At 46.8% G+C, this 24,110-nt stretch overlaps 1 protein-coding gene across 2 annotated transcripts in view; it reads left to right on the top strand.

Annotated features, from left to right (window-relative positions):
• mthfd1l (methylenetetrahydrofolate dehydrogenase (NADP+ dependent) 1 like) overlaps positions 1-19,534 on the top strand; it is a 29,695-nt gene extending 10,161 nt beyond the window's left edge. For both annotated transcript variants that reach the window (XM_035524297.1, XM_035524298.1), the window contains 13 exons: positions 298-400; positions 2,572-2,648; positions 3,451-3,591; positions 3,672-3,740; positions 5,385-5,496; positions 7,934-8,073; positions 8,328-8,369; positions 10,145-10,245; positions 10,365-10,542; positions 11,700-11,807; positions 11,957-12,109; positions 18,481-18,600; positions 18,779-19,534. In XM_035524297.1, coding sequence (XP_035380190.1) covers positions 298-400; positions 2,572-2,648; positions 3,451-3,591; positions 3,672-3,740; positions 5,385-5,496; positions 7,934-8,073; positions 8,328-8,369; positions 10,145-10,245; positions 10,365-10,542; positions 11,700-11,807; positions 11,957-12,109; positions 18,481-18,570 — 1,314 coding nt within the window. In that variant the 3' untranslated portion in view covers positions 18,571-18,600; positions 18,779-19,534. The remainder of the gene's footprint in view (positions 1-297; positions 401-2,571; positions 2,649-3,450; positions 3,592-3,671; positions 3,741-5,384; positions 5,497-7,933; positions 8,074-8,327; positions 8,370-10,144; positions 10,246-10,364; positions 10,543-11,699; positions 11,808-11,956; positions 12,110-18,480; positions 18,601-18,778) is intronic.
• Positions 19,535-24,110: the final 4,576 nt, after the last annotated feature.

The following is a 24,110-nucleotide window of genomic DNA, read 5'->3' as shown; positions in this document are numbered from 1 at the left end:
ATCTGCGTTTTGCACCTCACCACGCAACAGCTTTTTGATGTATATCAAATTTAAAGGCGTTCCATCTCTATACTTATGACTTGGATGAAGGTCCGATCTCATCTAAGGAGTAATTCCTGCAAAAATCCAGACAATTTCAAAGAGTTTGCAGACTTTTAAAAAAAACCTTCTTGGTCTCAATCATAATGAGTCATAACGGACCACAACTGTCCGACAAGCGAGAGTGTGATGGAAAGGCTGCTTTCTCTAGTCTCTAATCGCAATCTTATTGTTCTCCTTTTTAATCTTTCCTCCCAGCGTCTTGGAATCAACAAGTCGGACCCTGGTGCCCTCACGCCGGAGGAGGTCAGCTCCTTTGTTCGCCTCGACATTGACCCTGCAAAGGTCACTTGGCAGAGAGGTAGGAGCCGGCACCCCGTCGGGTCTCGTCCAGCTGTTGGGTCCTTTGGCAAGCTGCTGCTTCAAGATGGTCTCTGCTTTTGTTAGCGAGGAACTGTATCGTCTTCGGATCATTTAAATGCATCAGAATTTCTGAGGCAGATCTGATTTGGTCATGCCATCGCCGGCGTTCAGTATTCTAGTGCGGAGAATTCCCCACTGCAGAAACCGAAGCGGGACTGATATTGTCAGCCATCCGACAGAGAATGCTGCAGTCTGTGGAGTGCTGTGTTGAAACATTAGCAACACACCAGTCTGTCTAGGAATGGCCATAAGAATGGTGATAAATGACTTTGGTTATGTCTGTGGAACATGTGGATTCTAGGTCATAACTTGGGACCTCCTGCAGTGGACTGAGTCTGAGTGGCCAGCATGTCTGGGCCTGCAGGTTTGTGTGTGTGTGTGTGTGTGTGTGTGTGTGTGTGTGTGTGTGTGTGTGTGTGTGTGTGTGTGTGTGTGTGTGTGTGTGTGTGTGTGTGTGTGTGTGTGTGTGTGGACGTTGGAATGTTCTCGCCTCAAACTCTCACACTTCGTGCTGGCAGGGTTCGGCTGGAGTTGCCCACTGTCCCAGTCAACCACCAGCTCCGGTCCCCTTCTTCTGGCCCCCATAATGCCTTTTAGAGAACTGAAAGCTTCACAGAAGGGAACTGAAGTGGCTTAAAATCCACCAGCTACTCTAATTGGAACGCGGCGTGCTGTAGGTATCGGCTGTTCTTTCTGTCCCGAGCTCTGAGAAGGAGGATTGGCCTGGGATCTAAATAGAACCTTATTTGTATGATTCGGGTACATTTGGGAACAATATGGTTGTTGGTTTGCATCCGATCATGTTCAAACTTCCCTAAAGCCTCTGAATATGTGCATGTTTTCAGAAAAAAAGTTTGATTCATGCAAACAGAAGACGTTTCTTAGGATCACTGCCAAGTTAATTATTAGTTAATGCTCAGCACGTGTATGATGCACAAGTGTAGTGTTATCTTTATATTCATCAGCACAGCGGCTGGTGACTAAGCCATTAGTGGACATTTTCTGTCCACTGCGCGGAGTCAGCGTTTGGCACTCTGGGAGTTGCTCTCTGTCTGGTTTGAGGCACGAGGGAGACTGAGGTGCAGGGTGCAGCTGGAACAGGAAGTCTCCATCTCACAGGCCCCCGCCTGGGAACATCTGTTGTCTTTAGCCCAACACGGCCCACTGGGAGAGAATGTTTCAGTGACTGATGGGATATTTACTCGGCAGGCTCTAGAGTGTATGCTCGGAAAAGAGCCTTGGAAGACTGAGTCCAGCTTTCCACCTCTGTCAGTGGTGGCGAGGCTTCTCTAAGATCACGTACAGCCATCACGGTTTGTGTATGCGTGAAATGCTTCCTTTTAAGCCTAACCGATATTTGTTCACCCGTTTATCTTTAATGCAAATGCTGTGATCTGACCAGTTCTGTGGTATCTTCATCAGAGCAGTTCCACGCTCACTGTAGTTTTCATCATCATTAGATTTGATGACAGAATACTGTTGTTTGCTCAGTAAGAGTTTATTACGTTCAAATGTTCAGTGAGACAAAAGGAAGTAAGACAACAGATGCTTAGTATGTTTTAGCTCTTGTTGGTAATGACCTATTTACTGTGAAGCCTATAATTGCTTTGCACATGCAGCTGCAAGATGCCCCCCGCCCCCCCCAAAAAAGCTCATCCGGCCCTTTGGGAGTTTGTCCAAAAAAAAAGCTGGCTCCACTCAAAATGGGAACTTGAAGCATTCAAGGACTCGCTGTGTCTTCTTAGGTCGCGGCGCTCTTGGCTCACCCCTTCCTGTCGGGCAGCCGTGCACGAACTGTCCCACTCCCGCGAGGTGCAGGGGTCCACCTAGCTGGACAGTTGCATGTCCAGGCAGAGCCTGACCAGCTCCCTGCCGCTGCCAGCCCCTCGTCCGGCCGTGGTTGCTCGGCGGACCTGGTGGCCGGTGCCAGGGGTTTTTAGTGACGGACATCACGAGCTCCTTCAGAACAAGCAGAGCCACAACAGAACAGCTAGATTTGTGGTGAAATCCGATCCTCCCTTGGCATAGTTGTGTTGAGAGATGTTTTTGTTGTTATTGTTGTTTTCCTCCAGAATTGGGAAATAACAGCGCTTGCCTCATTTTCGACAGTGATCGACACCAACGACCGTTTCCTGCGGAAGGTCACCATTGGCCAGGCGCCCACGGAGAAAGGCCACAGCCGGCAGGTACGTGCGCGCTTCCTCGGCCCAGCCCCCTTTCCTGGGAGAGCTCGGATCCTCTGGCATGTGGGGATCAGCGTCACTTCTCGGTGAAGTAGTAGTATGTCAGCAGCTGTCAGGAATGATAGCTGCTAAAGCTGGCCCTGGAACCGGCGCACACCTCAACAAGAAACAGCTTGAGGGAGAGCGGGTGTCACAGATGGAGACAGGGATAAAGGGTTGTGGTCTGCTCCAAACCGCTCCTCGCTAGCCAAACACGTGTTTCTCTCCCACTGCAATCAAAGCAACAAACCCCCCACATCACAGTCTGTAGGCCCAGAGGGCCTTTGCTGTTGGAGAAAACGCGGTGCTTGTGCGCAAGGATCGGGACACTCGCATCCCTTATGCAGTGTTCATTAGACTCAGGAACAGTATTGTAGAGGGCCAGCTTGTTCGTTCTCTCTCTCTCTCTCTCTCTCTGACTCTCTCTCTCTCTGACTCTCTCTCTCTCTCTCTGACTCTGGCCTCCACCCTTCTCCACCTGCTGCGTTATGTAGTTGGTGTTTATTGAGGGTGCTGCTACACCAGGACAGGTTGGCCCTCCACCAGTCAGGCTTCTCTTTGACTTATGTGCGAGTTATTTACTGTTTAAGATGGCTACTTAGATCATGGCAGCCGGCCTGTGCGTGCGCTGTTCGCATTTACTGTGTTTAATGTATCAACTATTCAATATTTAACCGTCGAACAAAACTAATGGCAAGGTATTACTCACACTGTGTATGTGTGTGTGTGTGTGCGTGCGTGCGTGCGTGCTACACCTTTCCTGCAGACTCAGTTCGATATAGCGGTGGCCAGTGAGATCATGGCCATCCTGGCTTTGGCGGATGGGCTGGCGGACATGAAGGCCAGGCTGGGCCGCATGGTGGTGGGCAGCAGCAGGAGCGGGCAGCCCGTGACAGCCGACGACCTCGTACGTGAAGGGCCCGGGGCTCCAGGTGCCGCCTTTACTTGGATGCTGATGTTTCTGCGCTTTCTGTCTGCCTCCTTCAGGGTGTAACTGGAGCTCTGGCTGTGCTGATGAAAGACGCCGTCAAACCCACCCTGATGCAATCGCTGGAGGTTTGACTTTCCATTTCCTTCTCACTAGATTTTCTCTCATTCTCTCATGTTCTCACCTCTATACACACACACAGACGTGTGTATACACACATATGAGACATGGCGGTTCAGATTTAATGGAAACACCCAAACCTGAGCCTCTCAACGGTCTTGAAGCGATATGAGAGGTATGATGTATGGAACACACACTTGCACATCTGGATTTTGTGCAGCAGTGGGAGTGAGCTTCGCTGTCCAGACTGAGGAGAAAAGCTGGAAATAGTGTTGAGAAATTCTTGAAAACAAATTATTTGAGGGATTGCTTTCAATTCATAATGACAAACATGCTAATCACTTAGGATTAATGTTTGGCATGCGCACGATTAATGTGTGCGCGCGCGTGTGTGTGTGCGCGCGCGCGCGTGTGTGTGTGTGTGTGTGTGTGTGTGTGTGTATGAATGAGCGAGAGGGACAGGGACTTGAGAGTTGAATGTTTTCGGAGGCTTCAGTCTTGTTTTGTGGAATTTGTCCTGCCTGGAATCGTATCGGGACGGCCCAGGCAGCAGAGGATCATGGGACTGTGCTGGGGGGGGGGCAGCCTCAGCATGAGCGAGGAATGGCATCTGTGTTTTTGCAGTTGGACGCCAGTGATTGACACCAGAAACAAGGAAGAGAGATGTATGTGTGCGTGAGAGAGAGAAAGAGAGAGAGCGAGAGAGAGAGAGATGATTCTGATGCTATCCTTTTCATTGTTAAAAACACAAGAATTTGACTTCTCTTTCACTTCCTAATCGGAGTATTAGTGTGTGCGTTTGTGTACTGGCTGCTGTTTGTACCAGTGAAGGATGGTGTCATCTCTGTCTGAAGCCTCCACCCCATTCTGGTTTTAATTTTAATTTTGTACTTATTTTCTGTTGTTCTCTCTCTCGCTCACGCTCACTCTCCCATGTTGTCCTCCTTTTCTCCATCACGGAGCAGTTTTATCTTTGTTAAAATGTTACGAGGTTGGTGAGTGTATGCACGCACGTGAGCACGCGTGTGCCCTTTTACTTCCTGGATCACTTTTTCAGGAGGTCATTTTAATGGAAATTAAACTCCACTTTCTTTACGCACGCCCGCGCGCGGTGATGGATGAAAGAGTGACTCAGCGATAAAGGAAAAGAAGAATGTTGTCAGAGGCCTAGCAGCGGAGGAAGTGAAAGCGAGATCTCCTCTTTCCGTCCTGCTCCTGGAGCGAGGAGAACTAGTCACCCTGGTTTTCCCACCACGCTTCCCTCCTCTTCCTGTGCCCGGGTGACTCGAGCGCTCGGCCGCTTGCTTTTCTACCCCTGTTTGTCCTTCCGGGCCTCCTCTCATGTGCCGGGTCGCAGGTGGCCTGCTGGCTCGGGGAAATGACCTCTGAACCCGAGGGCTGCTGGTTCAGGTCGCAGATGTTCCCAGGCCGAAGTGAGACATGAAGGGAGATGTTGGGAGGCTTCCTAGCAGAGTGGAACAGCAGCTGAGACATTTAGAGCCATGTGCACATCTATACATTTCAGTGAATGCACGTATAGGCAGTTCTTAAGTCAAAAAAATATGTCTCGGACGCTAGCGGGAAGACTGGGGGTGGGGGTCCATGTTGCTTGTTTTGCTGTTAGTCACCCTATGCCTCTTGTGTTGGGACAGGGAACACCAGTGTTCGTGCACGCAGGGCCGTTTGCTAACATCGCCCATGGCAACTCATCCATACTAGCAGATCGGCTTGCCCTCAAACTGGTTGGAGAGGAAGGCTATGTGGGTGAGTGACACACACACACACACTTCAGGATTCTACTGAAGCTGTAGTCTCTGTCGTTCAGTATGTATCTTGTTCACAGAGCAGCAGTTGTCTGATAGCTGGCCCCCTGCACTAATAAGGTGCGTCAGAGGCCTTTAGATATATTGCGGTAGACCCCTCTACTTCCCTTGCTCGCTAGCTCGTACGTCTCGGCCCTGTGCTGGCGCGGAGGTGGAGTCGTGGGGCTTTAGGAAGGCATTCCTGCTTACAAACAACTGGATCTCGTTGGCTTCAAACCCACAGAATGTTTTTATAGCTGAACCCATCTAATCCTCTTGATGACAGCATAGTCACTGTCTCTCGCTCGCTCGCTCCATCTGTCTGTGTGCGCAAGCGTGGGTGTCTGTGTGTCTTGGACTGTCTCAGTCTATGGCGAAAGCAGCACCAAGAGCTTGTAGGCTTCCCTGCTGCTGCTTTAAGGCCGTCTAAGGCAGGTTGAGGAAAGGCTGCCTGGAGAGGTGGACAACAGGAGGCAAGCACTCGCCCATATAGCACCCGGACGCAGGGACGCGCTTGCAGCATCCGCCGTGTCCACGAAGCTCATCTCTGGCTCTGCAGTAGTCTGTCTCTGTGCTGGAGTCTCTGTGCTGGAGTCTGTGCCAGGAGCAGCTCAGGTTTTTTGATGGATGGAGCAGAGGCCATTTCTCCTGGTTAAGTGGTGGGGCTGCTCGAGGCCAGCAGTGAGCTTTCAGCTGCGTAACCAAGTTGGTCCTGCGGTGTGCTGCCCCTGGCCTTCAGGTGAAGGTGTGTGTGTGTGTGTGTGTGTGTGTGTGTGTGTGTGTGTGTGTGTGTGTGTGTGTGTGTGTGTGTGTGTGTGTGTGTGTGTGTGTGTGTGTGTGTGTGTGTGTGTGTGATACCTTATGCTCCAGTATGTTGTTTTTGAAGTATGTTCTTTCAGGAGCCATCTGGTACTCTGGAGCTCCTCTCCACTGCAGTAGTGCACTTTAATGTAGCTAATCATGGCCCACGATGCATTGCAGTTGGACATTGAAACGGAAGGAAAAAACTGCCAAGAAATTCCTCTAAAATCCAACTATGCTTCTGCTGTATTAATTTAGATGTTTAGCTGTGAGCTAATCTGTGGTTTGGCTGGACGGCATCGTTGGACTGAGACAGACTTCACTGGTTCCTGACAGACAGCTTCCCTACAACACCACGTCGCCTCATTTTCCCCGTGATGTTTCTCTGGGGAGATTCTTCTCCAGCCCACACAGCTGTATGTAGAGTAGCAGTGTGCAGAGTATCGGTTATTCTGAAGTTCTTAATCTATATATTACAAATTATGAAATGGAGCACTTTTCTCGGTCCTTTTGATATACCGTTAGGCACCCACTTATTTTTGTTAAAACGTATGCGTCCCTAGCTGGTAATCCCCATAACTCATTTAATACTCACATAAATGCACATCGCGCACATGTGGGCACATTTCAAACATGTAGCTGTAGCTACAAGAATCATTTTGCTTGTTGCTTGTTCCCATTTTGAGATTACAGTAGATCCAATAAAGACTCCTGTCTATGGGTTGAGCGCAGGCCTAATCTAAAAGGTTACCTCGGTTCACATCACGATGCCAGACCGTGACGCACGCACGCACGCAAGCGTGTACGTTTACACACAACCAGTAAGCATGCCAGGCCTCCTCTGTGGAAATAACAACATTATTCCCCCAGCCCCCAATCTACTACCACGTTCCCACCCCACTGCGGAGCCTGGGAAATGGAGCAGGAAGCTCAAAGGGCACCGAGGGAGGTGGCATGTGGAAATGCCGCACGCACAGACAGACAAACGCACAATGCATTTTTTTGCAGTCAGCTCACCCTTCATAACCGCAGATTTCAGTTAGGTGTGCGATCGCATGTAGTAAACAGACATGCTCAGGCCTGCTCCAGAAAGGCAGGAGAACATTTGGTGCTTCGCAGTTTTCCTTGGAGTCCAAAGGGAATTAAATAATTGGTGTCATTTTAGTGCGTGTGCACACGGGCTCCACCACACATACCAGCGCTGCTTTTAAAGCCCATTACCGCCAGTAGGTATCAGCGTGACGAGCGTTTAGCACACTTCCTGATAACTCCAGCTTGTTCGGTACGCATCATCCGCAAACCAGGAGGAGTGCAATCCAGCATAGCCATGGCGACCGCCAGCCACAAGCCTACTTGGGAGAAGCTTCCTAAGCCAAATGGTGATTTTGTTTTGTTTTGTTTTTTTTGTGTGTTGGCAAATGTGTAACGTCTGTTGTCCGGCGGTTCTTGAAGGTTTCAAGCAGAGGACGGGGTGCATTCTGGGACAGTAAGAGCGGTTTTCACCACACGCTTGTCTGGCTTTGTGTTTCCAGTCAGCAGCGTTTGGGGGAATGCGAATAAACTCGCACTTTCACTCTCTCTGTCTTTCCCCTTCTCAGTGACGGAGGCCGGCTTCGGCGCCGACATCGGTATGGAGAAGTTCTTCAACGTCAAGTGCCGTGCCTCCGGACTGAGGCCCGACGTGGTGGTGCTGGTCGCCACCGTCCGAGCTCTGAAGATGCACGGAGGAGGCCCCAGTGTAAGCGCGCGCTTGTGCTTCCGCACGCTCATTGTCTCGTACTCTTGGTGTTTACATAGTGTCATAGCGTTTACACGTGCCTTCCTGAGGTGCCCGCGATGAAATATTCTCTTAATCTTCCTTCTTGCCTCTTCTCCCTGGCCGCGTGCCGCATACCTGCGCGTCGGCTCCGCCTTCTAGCAGGGCTTGCCAGGAGAATGGCACATAATGGTTTTCTGCTAAGGAGACGTAGTTTTCCTGTTTTTCTCTTGCAGGTAACAGCAGGGCTTCCATTACCAAGAGAGTACACCGAGGAGGTAAAGATCCCATCGCACCCCGCACTCACCACCCAGAGTCGTTTGTACCGATCACAAATGACTTGCTTCGAATCCTGTAGGATTCTGAGTATGGCTATGTATTTATTTCCATATAGCCCAAAACATAAGCACCTAGACCTAATGGGCTTGTAGCGTTGTGCAGTTTGAAGAACTCAACGTTTGTCAGCTTGAAAATGTTCCGAACGCCAGACAGCGCTTCCTCGAAGGGCAGACGGGTCAGAGCGGAGGAGCAGCTGCTGAAGTGGGCTTCAGGGAAACCTGCTCAAATATTTGTGTAGAGAATCTAAGTTGTATCACCTTACTCAGTCAATAAGGAGAATGAAGAAGGAAAGAATTGTTGAAGTGCATGAGCGAGTGTCTGACCATCTGTTAACGGCCAGGCCTCATCTCCGGGCCACCCTCGCTGCGTCTGCCGTCCGTGACGCGCTTGACTCAATTAACAGGGCAAATATAACCTGGCCTGCTGAGGGTGGTGCTGAGCTGTCCGACGGGATCTGGGTTGTCCGCGACGGGCTGGCTCTGCTCTCGGTCAGCCTCGCCAAAGCAGCACCAGCTGAGAAAATAAGTCAAGCGCTTAAGCTAATTGGTTGGCTCCTTAATGAGAAGCAGAAAGGGAACAAGCTAGGGTGCCGGCCTCAGGAACCTCTCCCCTCCCCCCGGCATGGGCAGCGAGGGACACTCTAGCTGTAAAGCCGAGCAGGACGTCCCTTCCGGAAGGCTCCATGGAGAAGGGGGAGGGGGGTCTTTCTTCAGAGACCAGCAGAGAACATCTGTCTTTAAATGGAGACGTGCTTTGATGAAGGCGCTCGGTAAGGCTGACAGCAGGTGGTGGCGGCCCATTGGTCACTGAACGTGGATCGTGGGTTCCGTCATTGTGCTGTTTTAACCTGGAGACGCTTATGGAGAGCACCCACTCCACCCAGTCGGCACACTGTAAAACAAAACCTAAACTGAAAACCTAGACTGATGGTCATCAGTACATTATATACCTTTGATTGTGTCTATGTATGTGATAGAATTAGCTAGCCGTTAGGCTGGATAGCAGGCTAGTGAAGGTTCCGGTGGGTTTAAATGTCCTGTGAGTGACTGGAGACAGCTGAGGATGATGTGCGTAGGACGCGTGTTGTGATCTGTGGCTGTGATTGGTGCTGTGTGTGTGTGTGTGTGTGTGTGTGTGTGTGTGTGTGTGTGTGTGTGTGTGTGTGTGTGTGTGTGTGTGTGTGTGTGTGTGTGTGTGTGTGTGTGTGTGTGTGTGTGTCGGCTGGAACGTGACACAATACAGAAATATTGTACCCAGCTTTCCCAGAGTCGTAGCGTTCCCAAATTCCCAACATCCCCAAATTAAGAGAATTTAGAACAGTAAAAGAAAACCAGCCCGCATGACACTGAAAGCAAAGGAAAAAAGAATTAATTTCCTGTTTCTATTACCCTGCATAAAACTTAAATATAATTTATTACACTGTTAGGGGGAAAAAAAACTATTAAAAAGGCCACTGAAACATAGCTTCCTGATCAGTGACTTCACCTACAAATTTGTCATTCTGGCATATCATGGCTATATCTGTGACATAAATACTTAAAAAATGTCTTAATTATTAAAAAGAGTTCATTATTTTTTTAAAAATAGTCCCATCCAGCATAGTTTCCATCTTTATCTGCGCTGTGACTTTAAAGCATTTTTAAAGGTTTTTCTGTGCTGCTTTTAACATGAGTGCATCGTTTTCTTTCCTTTTGCACAATTTTCTATCCTCCAGAATCTAAAGTTGGTATCAGAAGGCTGCAGTAACCTGAAGAAGCAAATTGAGATCGCTCACTTGTTCGGCGTTCCAGTTGTCGTCGCTCTCAATATCTTTAAGTAAGGACAAGACCTACACAAACAGGCCCAAACGAATCCCCTCTGCTGTTTGGGTGCCCTGTAGCTACGTCACTGCCGACCTCACGTAAAGGAGGGCTTTGGTTTTCCTCCCTCCGAAGGACCGACACGCAGGCGGAGATCGACCTGGTCTGCCGCGTCGCCCAGGCCTCCGGGGCGGAGGCGGCCGTGCCGTGTCATCACTGGGCGCGGGGCGGGCGGGGCTCCGTGGACCTAGCCCGTGCGGTGAAGGAGGCGGCGGCGTGGGAGAACGGCTTCCGCTTCCTGTACAGCCTGCAGGTGAGCAAGCGGCCCCCGGGTTTTGCCACGCTGAACGGATGCTGTCTTTCCGCGCCACCGCTTGTGCGGTTATGACCCCCTTTGACTGTGCTCTCGCTATCTGAACCACTTTTGGCCAGGGGGTTGGTGCTGTCCTCGTCTCGCGTGCTTTTGAACTGGGACTAGTAGAACCAGTGTTTAACCCTAGCTGTGTTCTTTGCTGGGAAGCCCTTTAGAAGCTCTGACCCCTGCCAACGGTTAAATATTGGATGATCCTCACCGCCTGCTGAGCGACTCAGCTCTGCGGTCATGTGAGCATGGAGGAGCGTGTAGATGGCCTGTGGAGAGTCGCCAAATATGTAGCACGCCTTTGACATTTCAATTGGGCAGGCCATGCGAAATAAGCACGGCGGTCTTATGTCATCGGTGGAGCACGTGAAATCAATGCACAGCATACTGCTAAAACCCTTCGCTCGGAGGTGGTCGGGCGAACGGCTGGAGAAGTAAGACTTCGCGGAAAGCACAAGACGAGTGACGTAATTAACTCCTAAGGATCCAGCTTTATATCTCTAAAACGCCCAGTGTGATGACCCAAGCGCATTGTTATCCACTAGTCGTTATCCGCTGGTTTATGCTGGCTAGGTCTGATGTTTTTTTCTTGAAAGATGCGAGCAAGTGTACGAATATGGAGGTGTGTTTGAAATTGAAGAATGAGGCAGTGCTGGCTGGGTTACTCTGGTAGAATGCAGAGCTAGATTTAGTAGCAACTACTTGCAGGACCGTGAGCAATCAGGCTTCTTCCAGCCGTACTGTGCCGGTGGCTTACGTGCCCGGGCACCCTCCTTAAGGAACAGGGACACAAGCCTTGCGTTTGAGTTGGGGGATTAGCGGTGAAAACATCAGCAGCAGGCTGAGGAAGTAGTGGCTTTTGATTAAGCCCATTCGAACAGTTTGTCCGTTATCCGATTAGCCGACCCCACACTGCAAGTTTTTTGTGTTTTGTGGGGGTGCGGAGGATGAGGTTTATGTGCATCCAAGTTCAAGAAGATCAAGCCTGCCATTGAGGTAGGACATCAGCGTGTGGCTCCATGCCGTGACCCTGAGAGATGGCACACTTTATGACGATCTCTTTCTCCCTTCTGAGATCAAATGACTAAATGATCCCCCCTTTCCCACAGACCCCTATCGCGGAGAAGATTCGCACAATCGCCCAGAAGGTTTACGGGGCCGACGACATTGAGTTGTCTCCCGAAGCCCAAGCCAAAATTGACTATTACAATCAACAGGTGAGAAGGGTGGAAGCAATTCCACATGATGGGGTAAAGACGTGTAAAGACATCGTCTGGTTCACAAAATACTCAGAGCCGCGTTAATACATCCGATAAATGTTCTAAGTAAATAATATTGATGCGTGATCTGTGACCTGTCCTCACAGGGATATGACACTCTGCCTATCTGCATGGCGAAGACCCACCTGTCCCTGTCTCACATCCCTGACAAAAAGGGCGTGCCCACCGGTTTCATCCTGCCAATCAGAGACATCCGTGCCAGTATTGGGGCAGGGTTTATATACCCATTGGTTGGAACAGTGAGTAATGAGCACATTGTAGAACCCTGTTATATTTCCATTTCTATTTATACCTTATTGCCACCTTGTAGTTCCTTCCAGATTATAATTACAGATGTCTTTTTTTCAATAAATTAGATTAAGAAATATTAAATATTCATCTACCTATGTGAAGCATTGAAACATACACCTACTTCCCTGTACCTGTGTTTTAATCAATGTGGAGACACAAACTAGAATTTGTTGAACATCTAGGCATTTGAAGTGAACTGTAAAAAATGAACCCTTTCTTAGAAGCACTTGTTCAATTAATTGGCAAAGGTTTTGTGCTAAACTGACCGCGAGCACAAGACATTTTGTTTTCGGTCCTTTATTGTCCACCTGTCTCTTCTGGTGCTCCTTCCGTCTGGCTGTTTCCCTCTTACACTCTGATCATGTGCCCAGCACTGTCTTCTCATCCTTTGTTGCACTTGGTACCAGAATTCAGCTTCCACCCATGATCCGTGGCCTGGCGGGGGGGGAATGAGAGAGAGAGAGAGAGAGAGAGAGAGAGAGAGAGAGAAATAAAACATAAATTCCATCACTTCTCTGTTCCACCACTTTCCTGTTGTTGCACCTGATAGGCTGGTATTTCCAGCCTAAGGCATCCAGGCCTTCCTGAGTGACTCGTGTTCACAAGGCTTGTGCTCAACGCTCTGCTAAGCTCTGTTCTGGCTCAGTGTGCATGATCCAAACAAGGAGAGGTCTGTCCAAACATCCGCATTAAGTGGTGAGGTCAGCGCCGTGTTGGAGCGGCGCAGCCCGGACGTGTGTCCTTCTCCTTAATCCAGCCGTTCACTGGGGCCCGGGGTCTCCAGGTTTCTTCTGTTTTTCCAAAGCCCAGCCGGAATGCCTTGGGTGCCCCTAACCCCGTGTTCTGGGATTGGCATGGCTGGAATCTTCCTCCTTGCATTCCATGTATCCATGTTTACATTTTTATTCTTCTTCTATCTTCTATCAAGCGCTCCAGCAGGACTCGGTGTGGCTGTCTCTTACCATTTGAAGAGAAAAAAAAAGGCATTTGTTGAATTGGAAGAGAAGTTTGGTAGCCTTCTGATATTTACACAATTTTTCTCATATGTGCCTCTTATAGGACTAGTTTATACCTGCTCATTTGGTTATTTCAAGCAGTGTTGCAATGTAATGGGTTGGGAAACTGTTGGTTTAGTTTTATTTAATTATTTCTGCCCCTGTGTGTGTGTGTGTGTGTGTGTGTGTGTGTGTGTGTGTGTGTGTGTGTGTGCGAGCAAGAAAAACAGCCCCTTTTTTTATTCGGTACAGGGTCTGAGGCTGTTTACCTCGCCCAAACACTGCTCATCACCTATTAGCCTCTTCTTTGCCGTGTTGTGTGTGCGCGCGCACATTGTTTTCAAGCCAGGCATGGCTTGGGAGGTGTGTTTCCACACTACATCCTGGCTACGCCGGGCTCTGTGGGGTCATGGCCGGGGCGAGGCGGACGCCCCTGCCGCATGCTGGAAGGCGTACAGCTGGGCCCCAGCGCTTCGCCTTCACTTGCTTTCATCTCCTCTCACCTACTGCAGGCCACGGGGCCGGGGGCTGAGCAGGGGCCCATAACCCCTCACCTACTGCAGGCCACGGGGCCGGGGGCTGAGCAGGGGCCCATAACCCCTCACCTACTGCAGGCCACGGGGCCGGGGGCTGAGCAGGGGCCCATAACCCCTCACCTACTGCAGGCCACGGGGCCGGGGGCTGAGCAGGGGCCCATAACCCCTCACCTACTGCAGGCCACGGGGCCGGGGCTGAGCAGGGGCCCATAACCTCTCACCTGCCTGTGATTCACTGCCAGCCCTTTCTGGGCACTTACCTGGTTTCTCTAGGTTTATTTACATTTTTAAAATACTGCCTATTTGCTCTTCTTCTGTCTGATAATATGCTTTAGAGTGATGGCCAAGAACATTCACTAAACACGCGGTTGTGATAAGCTGCATAAGTGTGGTAGCTGCATGAAACCTCAATGGAATTTTAAAACACCGAGGTGCTTGAGATGAATGTGGACATGCACATCAGAAATGGATTGAACTGTTTGTTTGTGTTTACGTTTATGTTGACGTTTTCTTACTGTGTATGGGTTTCGAGGTTCTGCCAGGGCCACCCTGGAATTGTAATTCAATTATTTTCTCTCTGCCGACAACCCTGTGTTTCTGCGTCAGGCAGCTGCTGCTGTTGCTTGGGCTATACGTACAGTCGGTCGGACAAGCGATGGAGCTCTCCCAGTGATGGCCGGCCCCCGAGGGACCGTGAAGTAGAGGGGAACAGGGGGAGGACCCAGCTTTAGGAAGTGCATGATATCATATACAAGATATGTGAGGCAGGGTTCAGCCAGAGAACAATGGAGCTCAAGGAATTCCACTTCCCTGCAGCTTCACCTCGGTGCACCGGAACAGATAGATGGTGATGGCCCCGAATCAGTGAGACTGTCCAACTTCCGTGTGTCAGCTGCAGGAAGGTTTGGGATGGCTTTGGGAAAATTTGGGATAGCTTTGTTACAGTGGCTTTTCCCCATAGTTTTCAAATCTTAAGGTCTGATTCTAACCCTGCCACAGCAAACAGTTGTCAATAGCAAACGTGTGATTGTATTGTAAGGTATGGACAAATCCACTGATTTCCTCCTGTAGACCATTCCTCCACATCGTAGAAAAGTGATTAAAAAGTGATTAAGCTTAACCTTGTTATTGTAGCTCCTTACAGGGCCTCGGGCTTTGACAGTGACAGTCTGTTTCCTGGGTGCAAAAGAACAGCAGGGTGTTCCTGGTGTTTCATACGTTCCTGCAGGCAAATGCCAGGTAGAGCTCAGCGACGCTGTCACGCTTACACATACTGCCATTTCGCGTGCCTTTAAAAGGCTCTACATTTGCATTAAGGTTTTGCACTTGCATTTTATAGTCAAATGAATCTAATCTATTATTTTAATGGACAAAACTTCACAGGCTAAAAGGTTGCATCCAGCATGCTTTTGGCTTTCAAAGACCTTTTAATACTCATATCTCTTAAGTACTTAAGCTCAAAGTATTGTGGTTGGCCATAATTTAGTTCCAATATTATGATGTTACGAAAGGTGCATCTGTTTCCAGTATTAAGTGATAGATGTTTCACTTTAATGAGTTTGAATGCCCTTTGTTACTTTGCCAAGGAGGTGGAAGCCCAGTATTCCTCACAAGGTTAAACTTTCTGCAGTTGTGCGCATGCGCTCAGCAAGTGTGGGAGAAATTAGTCTTCTTGGCGGTTGTGGTGGATGGACTTCTATCTGGCGAAAGAATAATTATTGTTTAGCAGCATACTGGCCAGGGTCTGCACAAGTACATGTAATGTTCCGACCGGACAATCGCCCTTTTGCAGCTGTCCATTTACCGTTATGTCAGCGGACCCTCGAGGATATTGTGTTCTCTGTGGTGATGTCAGGATTCAAAGTAATATAACGCCATGTGAAGTCATTGCTAAGCTTCGATCCCAGGTGTCCACTCCTTTGTGATGTTAAATACAGCATTCCACTGTATTTCTCAGGGTCTCTGAACGGTGGCATGGCTGAAACTGAAAGGAGAAAAAAAATGACTGTTTTTAAAGACTGTCTCTGTGCACCTGTCCTGTCTTTCATAGACAACTCTCCAACTGTTTTGATCTCTCTTTCTGGACAAAAGGCAGAAGCTGCATCCTCTGACAGGAAATTGCTTGTGAACCCCGCCTCATCCTCCACTCGGACGCCTGTTTACTCCAATAAGCCTGTAAACAGTCCCTAAATCATCAGGCATACGAGAAATCTCCCTTTCAAGATGACTCCATTCTTGGCTATTGTTACAGCCGAGGAAGAAAGAAGTATGTTCTAAGAAGAGATGGGAATAAAGGCTTTTGGGCGAAGAGAGGAGTCTGGGAGTGGAGAACACAGCTGTGCTACTGGCGTGTCTACCAATCAGTTAGTGGCTTTGACTAATGTGCATGGCATTAAAAGTTTACTGCGTGCTACAAGGCTGCAATTGTTAGCTTCTCTCAAAGGTCACTTCCAGGCTCCAGAATAGCATGTTCAACTCCTTGCTATGCCACCAAACAAATTTACTGTAAGGCAGAGTATTCAGGATTGTGAGCTGTTTGATTGTAGATCACACATATTGACCACTTTTCACATATTCCAGTAAGCCGTTCCTTGATTTTCCTAACCCTTCGGTTGATTTCAGATAACTTTGTCATGTGCTCTTGTATGATCATTCCCTGAAGTTCCTTCCCTTGCCTGCATCTCCTATTTTGCCAATCATTTGATTTTAATTTGCAGTATTTTGAGATGGGTTTTAACCTAAAATAATTAACTTTGTAAGATGACCACTCACTCCAAACATGCTGTCTCTGGCAGGATAAGTGCTATGGCCCTGATGACACACCCAGTAAAAAGCACCCTGTGTTAAGATGGCAGACCTTGGGCACACCATGTCTGGTGGAATTGAGTGTCTGATGGCTCACCTTTTAATTGAAATTCCTTTTGCAAGAATGTTGCAAATTAGTTAGAATTTATAAATTGGTAATGTTCTGCAGTAAATCTTTAAGGCAGTATCCGATAAATGTCATCTTAATTACTAGTTGCATTTTATGTTCTGTATCAAGTTTTCCTACAGAGCAGTGGGACTAAACTGTGAGGGAAGATTCAGAGGTCCTGCAAGTGTGTGTTTAAAGAACACACGGGTTTTAAGAAGGCACACAGCATTTTAAAGTTACACCTGATACAGTGGTGCAGTGTAGAAGTTGATACTCATTGGGTAGCAAAGTGAATTAATTGTTCTTCTAAGAACAAAATTAGAATTTGAATCAATTTTTAGTATTTGTTAAAGAGGAAGTATACAGGGAAATCTTGCTAACTAATTCCAGTTTAAATGAATGTAAAACAAGACTGTGTATGTGAGACACGGGAGGTGGCCGTTGTATGTGCTTTGTGCCTGCATGTCACTCACTAGCAGCAAAGTCTCTGCGTCCAGGAACCCGTAAACTGGAGTAAAGTATGTTATTTCAGACGGACCTCTCTTATAGATTAGTCATGGAAAGTGAGAACCGTGTGAGTTTTCCTTCAGTATCATGCAGCGAAAAGGTTCTGGCATGAAATGTTTGACTTAATTTTCCATACTTGACATCGTGCATGGTGTGAAGCTACGATGCTGAAATGGCAGATTGTGCAGCCCTCCCTACCACCTTTGGAAGAGTGGCTTTCGTTTGGACATTTTAGGCTGTCTCGCTAAAATTACCCTGCATTGGGGGTTTGGAGGTGTGTGCCAAGCAGTCTGGAGGTAACCCAATTTGCTTAGAATGGCCATTGATTTTCAGTTTATTTTTAGCATCCTTGTACATACACACTGAATATCCCATGTCTGGATAGTGCAAGTGGAACTTAACTTTGTAGAACTTTTAAGTAGATGTGGCCTTGATCCTGAACACAAGTTCAGGTGTAAATTCACCTAGATACAGACTTCTTGAGGGTAGAGTCACTGATGACCGATGAACTTTCGGATTCTAATATGTTGCTTTGGGTTGCCTAATGTTAAGACTACATGGTTTCAGACTGAACGTTTGCGTTTCTGCACCCGAGCTGGACAGGCTATGCGGTGCACTGGATGATGAGGTTACCGTGGTGACGAGAGGGAGGTTGAGCTGTACGTGGATTGTTCCCACCCACCAAAAGAGAGTTGATGTTTGTTTAAGCAGTGGAGTTGTGGCAGCCAGACTACACGGGTGACCTAGCAGAATTAAAGCTAGCATCTTTACAGCACTGAGACTATGCCATCGCTGTCGCACCGGTGCCTGACCAGGTTACAGCACCCTTTTTTGATCATTTCATCATCATGACTGCTCCTCTGGGTGCTTCTGTAAGTTGTGGCTGATATTTGAAATCGAGTGCATTCGGGAAATCTAAGTGGGACGTGATATTAAACTCTGATGCTCTCAGAAAGACATGGATTACCTCTAACGGTCAAGTAAGAAAGCGTTGTTTTTATTTTTTCATTTGATTGTTTATTATTTAATGCAAATATTAGGTAAACCAGAATTCATTCATCTTAACTTGGGATGCCGTTTTGTCGAGCATTAGGCAGAGTCTGAGATACAGGCTTTTTACATGGCTTGCTGTGGCCTTCTGTACAATTTAAGGTGCTTTGTTGGACCCTTATGGTTTTGTGCAGTGATTCTTTGGACATCATTTCATCGATAGATGTGCCAAATAAGTGTAAGAGTATATGATTGTACAATGGAGCTGAAATACAAAAAGCACATTTGCAAGCCATCAGTGTGGATCATAGAAAGTAAATTTTAAAATCATGGTGATAGCTGATTTTTCTGATGTAATGATTGCTTGTATCCCACAGATGAGTACCATGCCAGGCTTGCCAACACGACCCTGTTTCTACGATGTTGACCTTGATCCGGCTACCGAGGAGATATCAGGCCTCTTTTGAGTTTCCTCATGTTGAACACACACTCCCTAGGTAAGCTGTGCAGTAAGGGTGCTGCATGCAAATTGTTTTAGTGTACAGTGGCTGGTTAACAGTACTAAGGTATTTCAACCCATATATCTGTAAGAGTTTCAAAGTCATTCACCTTTTTATGATTAAATGAATCTGTGTTTGTGTTTCACCTCTCTCTGTTCTGTGGCTTTTCCTTCAGTGAACCTGCCATTACCAGTCATCTCGTACGTAACGACAGCAAGGCTAGCAGCCAGTTCCCTAACTGCTCAGGCAGTCAGAGGACCAGTGCCTTTTCCAGACATGCCTGATACTTTTCCAGCCTTCTGCGTGCTTTATTCACACAAAAAAAACAAAAAAACACGTTCTATGTGCAGTCGTATGCACATAGAGAAGAAAACTGCTTTGAGTCCTTTTTTTTTCTTGTTGTACCAGATGTCTGTAATTGCAGTGTTGAATTTTACCAGTTGAGTCAGTAATTGTAAAGAAAGACTAAGATTAATCCTGTGTGCGCATCTTTGTGTTTAGATTTCACACTCCCAACATGTTTTAAAACTGATTGTATTTGAGTTTATTTCCATAAGGTGCATTTCAACAAGGTGAAAAGCATGATTATTTGCCGAAAAGTACTCGTTTCAAAACAGAAATGGTCAGGACCAGTTCTGTATTTTAGACAGGTGGGAAAAAAATCATATTTAAGTGCATTCAAGCTGATTTGATCTACTTAAAGACTGAGGCTATGCTGTTTTGTTTTGTTTTTTTTAATTAAGCATTAACATTTTTAAGTTCTGTGTTCTAAGTCTTGCGCACAATGCTTTTTATGCAGTTTTTGTTTTTTTAACACACAGGGCCTAACATGGAATATCTTAACTGCCGTATGTCCTGAGGAAAGTCTGTGATGTTTACCTCATCTCTGACACACTTCTGTGTGTCTTATAATAAATGTACGTTTATGTAAGCTGGCAGGTGTGTTGTTTTGATTCACCACCCAGAATAATTTCTTGACAGAGCCTAAATGCAACCACTATCATTGCCATACTAGCAGGGGTATTCTATAGTCTAACGGGTGTGTTTGGGGGGGGTGTTTGTCGTCTCACATGCACATGTTGCATGTTTCTGCGTGCCATTGTTGTTCCTGACATTCCACATCTACTTATCTGTTATGCCCACTGCCAAGTGACCATAGCGGGGGGTGAATTCCATTCAGTGTTGCATTAGTCCTGTGTGTGTGTGTGTGTGTGTGTGTGTGTGTGTGTGTGTGTGTACTGAAGGCTGTTTTTTAGTGTTGAGTGAAAATGATTGGGCAAACATGCATGCTGTGGGTACCACTGTACCAGCCGTTGAGAGTAGCTTTTATGTAGCATAAACAAAAATAATAATACAAACTTGCACATTTTGATTTTGTTTCATGTTGCTAGAACTGTAGTGAATAAAAGAAAACAGTCCAATTGCTATGTAAAAACAGCATGAAACATCACACTGGGGACTGATTTCCATCACAACAGTAGAGGCTGTTGATTCTGTAGCTGTTATTGTGTTCTCGAGGGGTCGTGTTAACAGACTCAGGCAGCCACAGTGACTATGTTTAATTAAAACAAGACGAGAAAGCAAGATCTTAAGGCCTTCAAAGGAAATTCCATCTTTTCAGTGGTAGAGGATGAATTCCATTGAGCTCATCCACTTAAATACACACATGCACAGAGGATTACAGAGCCCCCTGGGTGGCTTTCACAACATTTCAAAATGGAACCTGCTACCTTTGGTACTGTAGCCAGCCATAATTAGCAGGCCAACATGACCATTCTCCCCGGATCAGTCGCATGTACTTACCATCACTTGCCAAGAGATTGTTTCCACACGCACGAGTGTGTGGGAATCCAGTACCCACAAGCACACATGAAAATTCTCACAGGTAAAATGCCAGTAACATTTAGGCTGTAAACAAATACAACGAAATTCATTTGCCAGAAGATTAATTCATTTTGGTGAATGATGTTAAGATCAGGTTTCACTGTAGGTATAGCAGTACTTTAGAATAGACTGTTCAATATTATACCCGGTTAACACTGTGTCTGTAATGAAATCGAGTCCAGTTCACAGCCAAGTTTAACATTTTCTATGCTCACCTGATCCAGCTCATTAAGGGCTTGACAATCCGCTAATGATTTGGATCAGATATGAGCTGGATAACTAGGTCACAGCCTAGCAGGGTAAACACTTGACTGTTGTGCTGTGTCCCTCCAGGACTGAAGTTTGACACCCTTGCGTTGAATAGAGGGCACCGATGCTGCCCACAGGTCTTTCAGAGGGCCCTCATGTTAAAGTGCGAGCACTCCCACACACTCAGATCTATTTGATGTCATCTTGAACCCTGCAAAATCCTAAAGAGTTGGAAGAAGCAGCCAACCCATTGCCCATTCACTCACTCGAGGTTGAAATCTGGCTGCAAGTATGTTATCTATTATGATCTCTGTTATTCGGACACGGTTTGTCATTTTCTCCTCACAGTAAATGGTAGTGTGGGCTAAAACCCGTTTGGACCATGACAGTAAAAGAAAACGATAGCTCTGTGTGGTTCGTGCACAGGTGGATAGGTTGGGTTCCAAATGGACAAGTCCGCCCAAGGATTTTGTCTTGCGAAGTTGCTCAAATCAGCGGGAACAGTCTGGCTTTGTCCGCCACGGTGTCGACCACGTTAGCAACAGTGGCCCCCTGCCACATGTAGCAGCCAACACAAAGCTCCTCTTGCAGTCTATGCATGTAATCTAGCATGTCAGAAGTCACAACGTGTGATTTAACACAACCAGCTGTAAGTTCAGGAAAGTGATTTAAGTGTTTAAAGGTAAGGTGAACAAAGCCAACCGTGGGTGACGTGACGCTGTTGCTATAAAAGATTATGACCTTGTTATAAAAGGTTATGACTTTTACTGTTGTTGATTGTTCATCTTTATAGATTTCTAAGGGTCAAATGAGAACTGTTCAAGAACAGTTCAAGAACAGTTCATTTGAAGTGTGTTCCTTAGAAGAGTATCCATGCTTAAATGCTGGAGCGCGTCCCCATGAAATGCACTAGAGAGCTAAAATGTCATTTAGAGTTCGGATATTCCTGGCTATTCGTTCTTTCACTCGATCCTTAAAAGGTTGTTTACTGAGTAAGGGGTTTATGAGATATAAAAATTACTCTATGTGTGTTTAAATTTAGAGAAGCTTTAAGGGTCAAGTACAGCCGTTCTTTAATTCTGGAAACATTTATAGCTGATGCCAAAATTAACTCCTCTTCTAAAATAAGTTAAATCTAAATGGACCTAAAACCATTTTAGTTAAAACTTTAGGTGCATATTTTGCTGTAATGCTTATTGTTGTAATCTATTAATTGAACCATAGCCATTCTATACTATAGGTAAAAGTTTCTTGTCATGATGTAGAGTTTTATAGTATAATGAGGTTAGGTCTACTCATTTTTTAAATTTCCAATATATTTTATTTGGTTTTTAAAACATTCCAGTCGGTCTCTTCACGTTCACATACATACATGATCTGGAAATGTTAAGAATATACACAAAAATGGGGGGGGGGGTGTCTCTGTAGCTCATCCAGTGTTGGTTATGTTAGGGTGTGGTTCAGTTTCAGCAGCAAACAGCATCCAGATCGGCATCACACTGCAAGAAGTGGGAACACATTTTCTGGATGTTTCTCCTTGGATCTTGGATTGTTGGATCCTTTCGAGGATACGGTGATACATAACATCCTGGATCCAGTGGGCACGAGAGCGTGCCAAAGTGCCTCCACTGTAGAAGAAGAAGCTGTCTGGTGAGTACAGTGGTAAAGACCATACCACACTAGATGGCTCTATTCAATATGATACAAGGATGTCTGCTGAATAAAACACTAAGAGGTTCTAGCTATAGGGGCAAACAGGACATATTTGAGAGAATGTCAGTGTTTAATTATCCAATGTTTGGGCATTTCCAATACACATGGATTAAATAAGATGGAGATCCATGTCATGTCAGGTAAACATTGAACATGGGCGGCAAGATGTATTCACACAGAGCAATGCTAATAAATACCAGAAATAAAGACAGTACACATGTCCTAACACATCTTGTCCAGGATAGTGGAGATGACACTGAGTACAGAATATCAATAAAATCTAAAAAGGCAACGATGCTACCAGTGAAGCAGACATGTGAGACAACAGGCGTAATGTGTGTTTGAGCACTGAAGGGGAGGACCTTGTGGTGGTGAGGTACAGTGAGCAGGGAGTATATTGTCTGGAATGAGATAGGACTCCAGAGTCCACAGAATGAGTGTGCAGTGGAGGTCGGTTACCTGACAGCCCAAGGGTAGCGACCGTCCATGAGCATATTAGCACCGTCACCAGGGTGCTCGGCTACTGCCCGCCAGATGGCAGGGGCCAAGCAGCGTGTTGCTGGGAGGTGCAGCAGGGCTCTTTCCTCAGGCTCCTCTTGTTGTTCGAGACAGTGAAGGTACAGTGATGGGCTGGGTTGTTTCAACTCGCTCGGCAGTTGTGGTGCAGACCGTGATGCAGAAGGTCAGTATACACTCTAGGCCCCTGTGTAAATTCCAGGATGAACAGACCGATGACTCTTCGGCCTTCACAGCAAGTGCAGGGACTCGTGCAAGGCGCATGGTCCCATGTTCCATCCCTCAGTATGCAATAAATTCATGCGCCATTTATTATTGAAAGTCACAGGTCTACCAGATGACTCATATTATCAGAACAATTTTATTTATCTTTGTTCCATTTTGAGGTTACTTTGGGGTTTTGATTTTTAACGATATTTTTAACTACAAATTATGAAACATCACATCTTAATTCTTGCATTAATTTTGTGATTCCATTGCAAATTGTCATTGCAGTCTTTGTCAGTCAAAGCATGCAGTTCTAAATTAAGCTTTTAGAACTGTTTTTTTTTTTTTAAAACCAGAACTACTGTAAAGTGCCACAGAAACCTGGAGTGTGTGAACTCGGTTGTTAAATCCAAGCGACCTGTCATTTGCACAAGGTTTCTAAACCAAATAACCGGCTGAGTGGCCAGAGGCACTCACAGAGACATAGCTGCTTGGCTGGGGCGGATCGCGTGGAATCCTCCAGCGAGTCAACTTACTATCAAGCCCTTCGTAACTTGCCATTTCCTCAACTTTTCCTAAGACGCACGTTTTTTTTCAGTGGAACGCACCCTTCTCTCCCCTCTCTGTCTCTGTGCAGTGCAGGTAAAATGACCAATAGTCTGAACCGACCGTTATTCAGAATAAAATAACACCGAATAAAGGACGATGCTGTTTATACAGGCCACTGCTTTGATGGAATTTCAAGTGCGCACGCAGGTGCTCCGATAAGGCACGCGGTTGTTTTGCTTTTCATCTTTATATAATGTGCGTACCATTTCCCGTAAATCAAAGCCGTAAGTAAGTCGCAGTCTCACAAGTTTTTTAAGTCAAGTGGTATTGGTCTGTCTTGTTGCATCTGATGCTGCAAGGCGTGTCTGTGCTCTTCATGTGATATTGAG

This window comes from Electrophorus electricus, chromosome 3 (assembly GCF_013358815.1).
Source record: "Electrophorus electricus isolate fEleEle1 chromosome 3, fEleEle1.pri, whole genome shotgun sequence".
NCBI classification, from domain to species: Eukaryota; Metazoa; Chordata; class Actinopteri; order Gymnotiformes; family Gymnotidae; genus Electrophorus; species Electrophorus electricus.
This window is presented reverse-complemented; position numbering and strand designations above follow the sequence as displayed.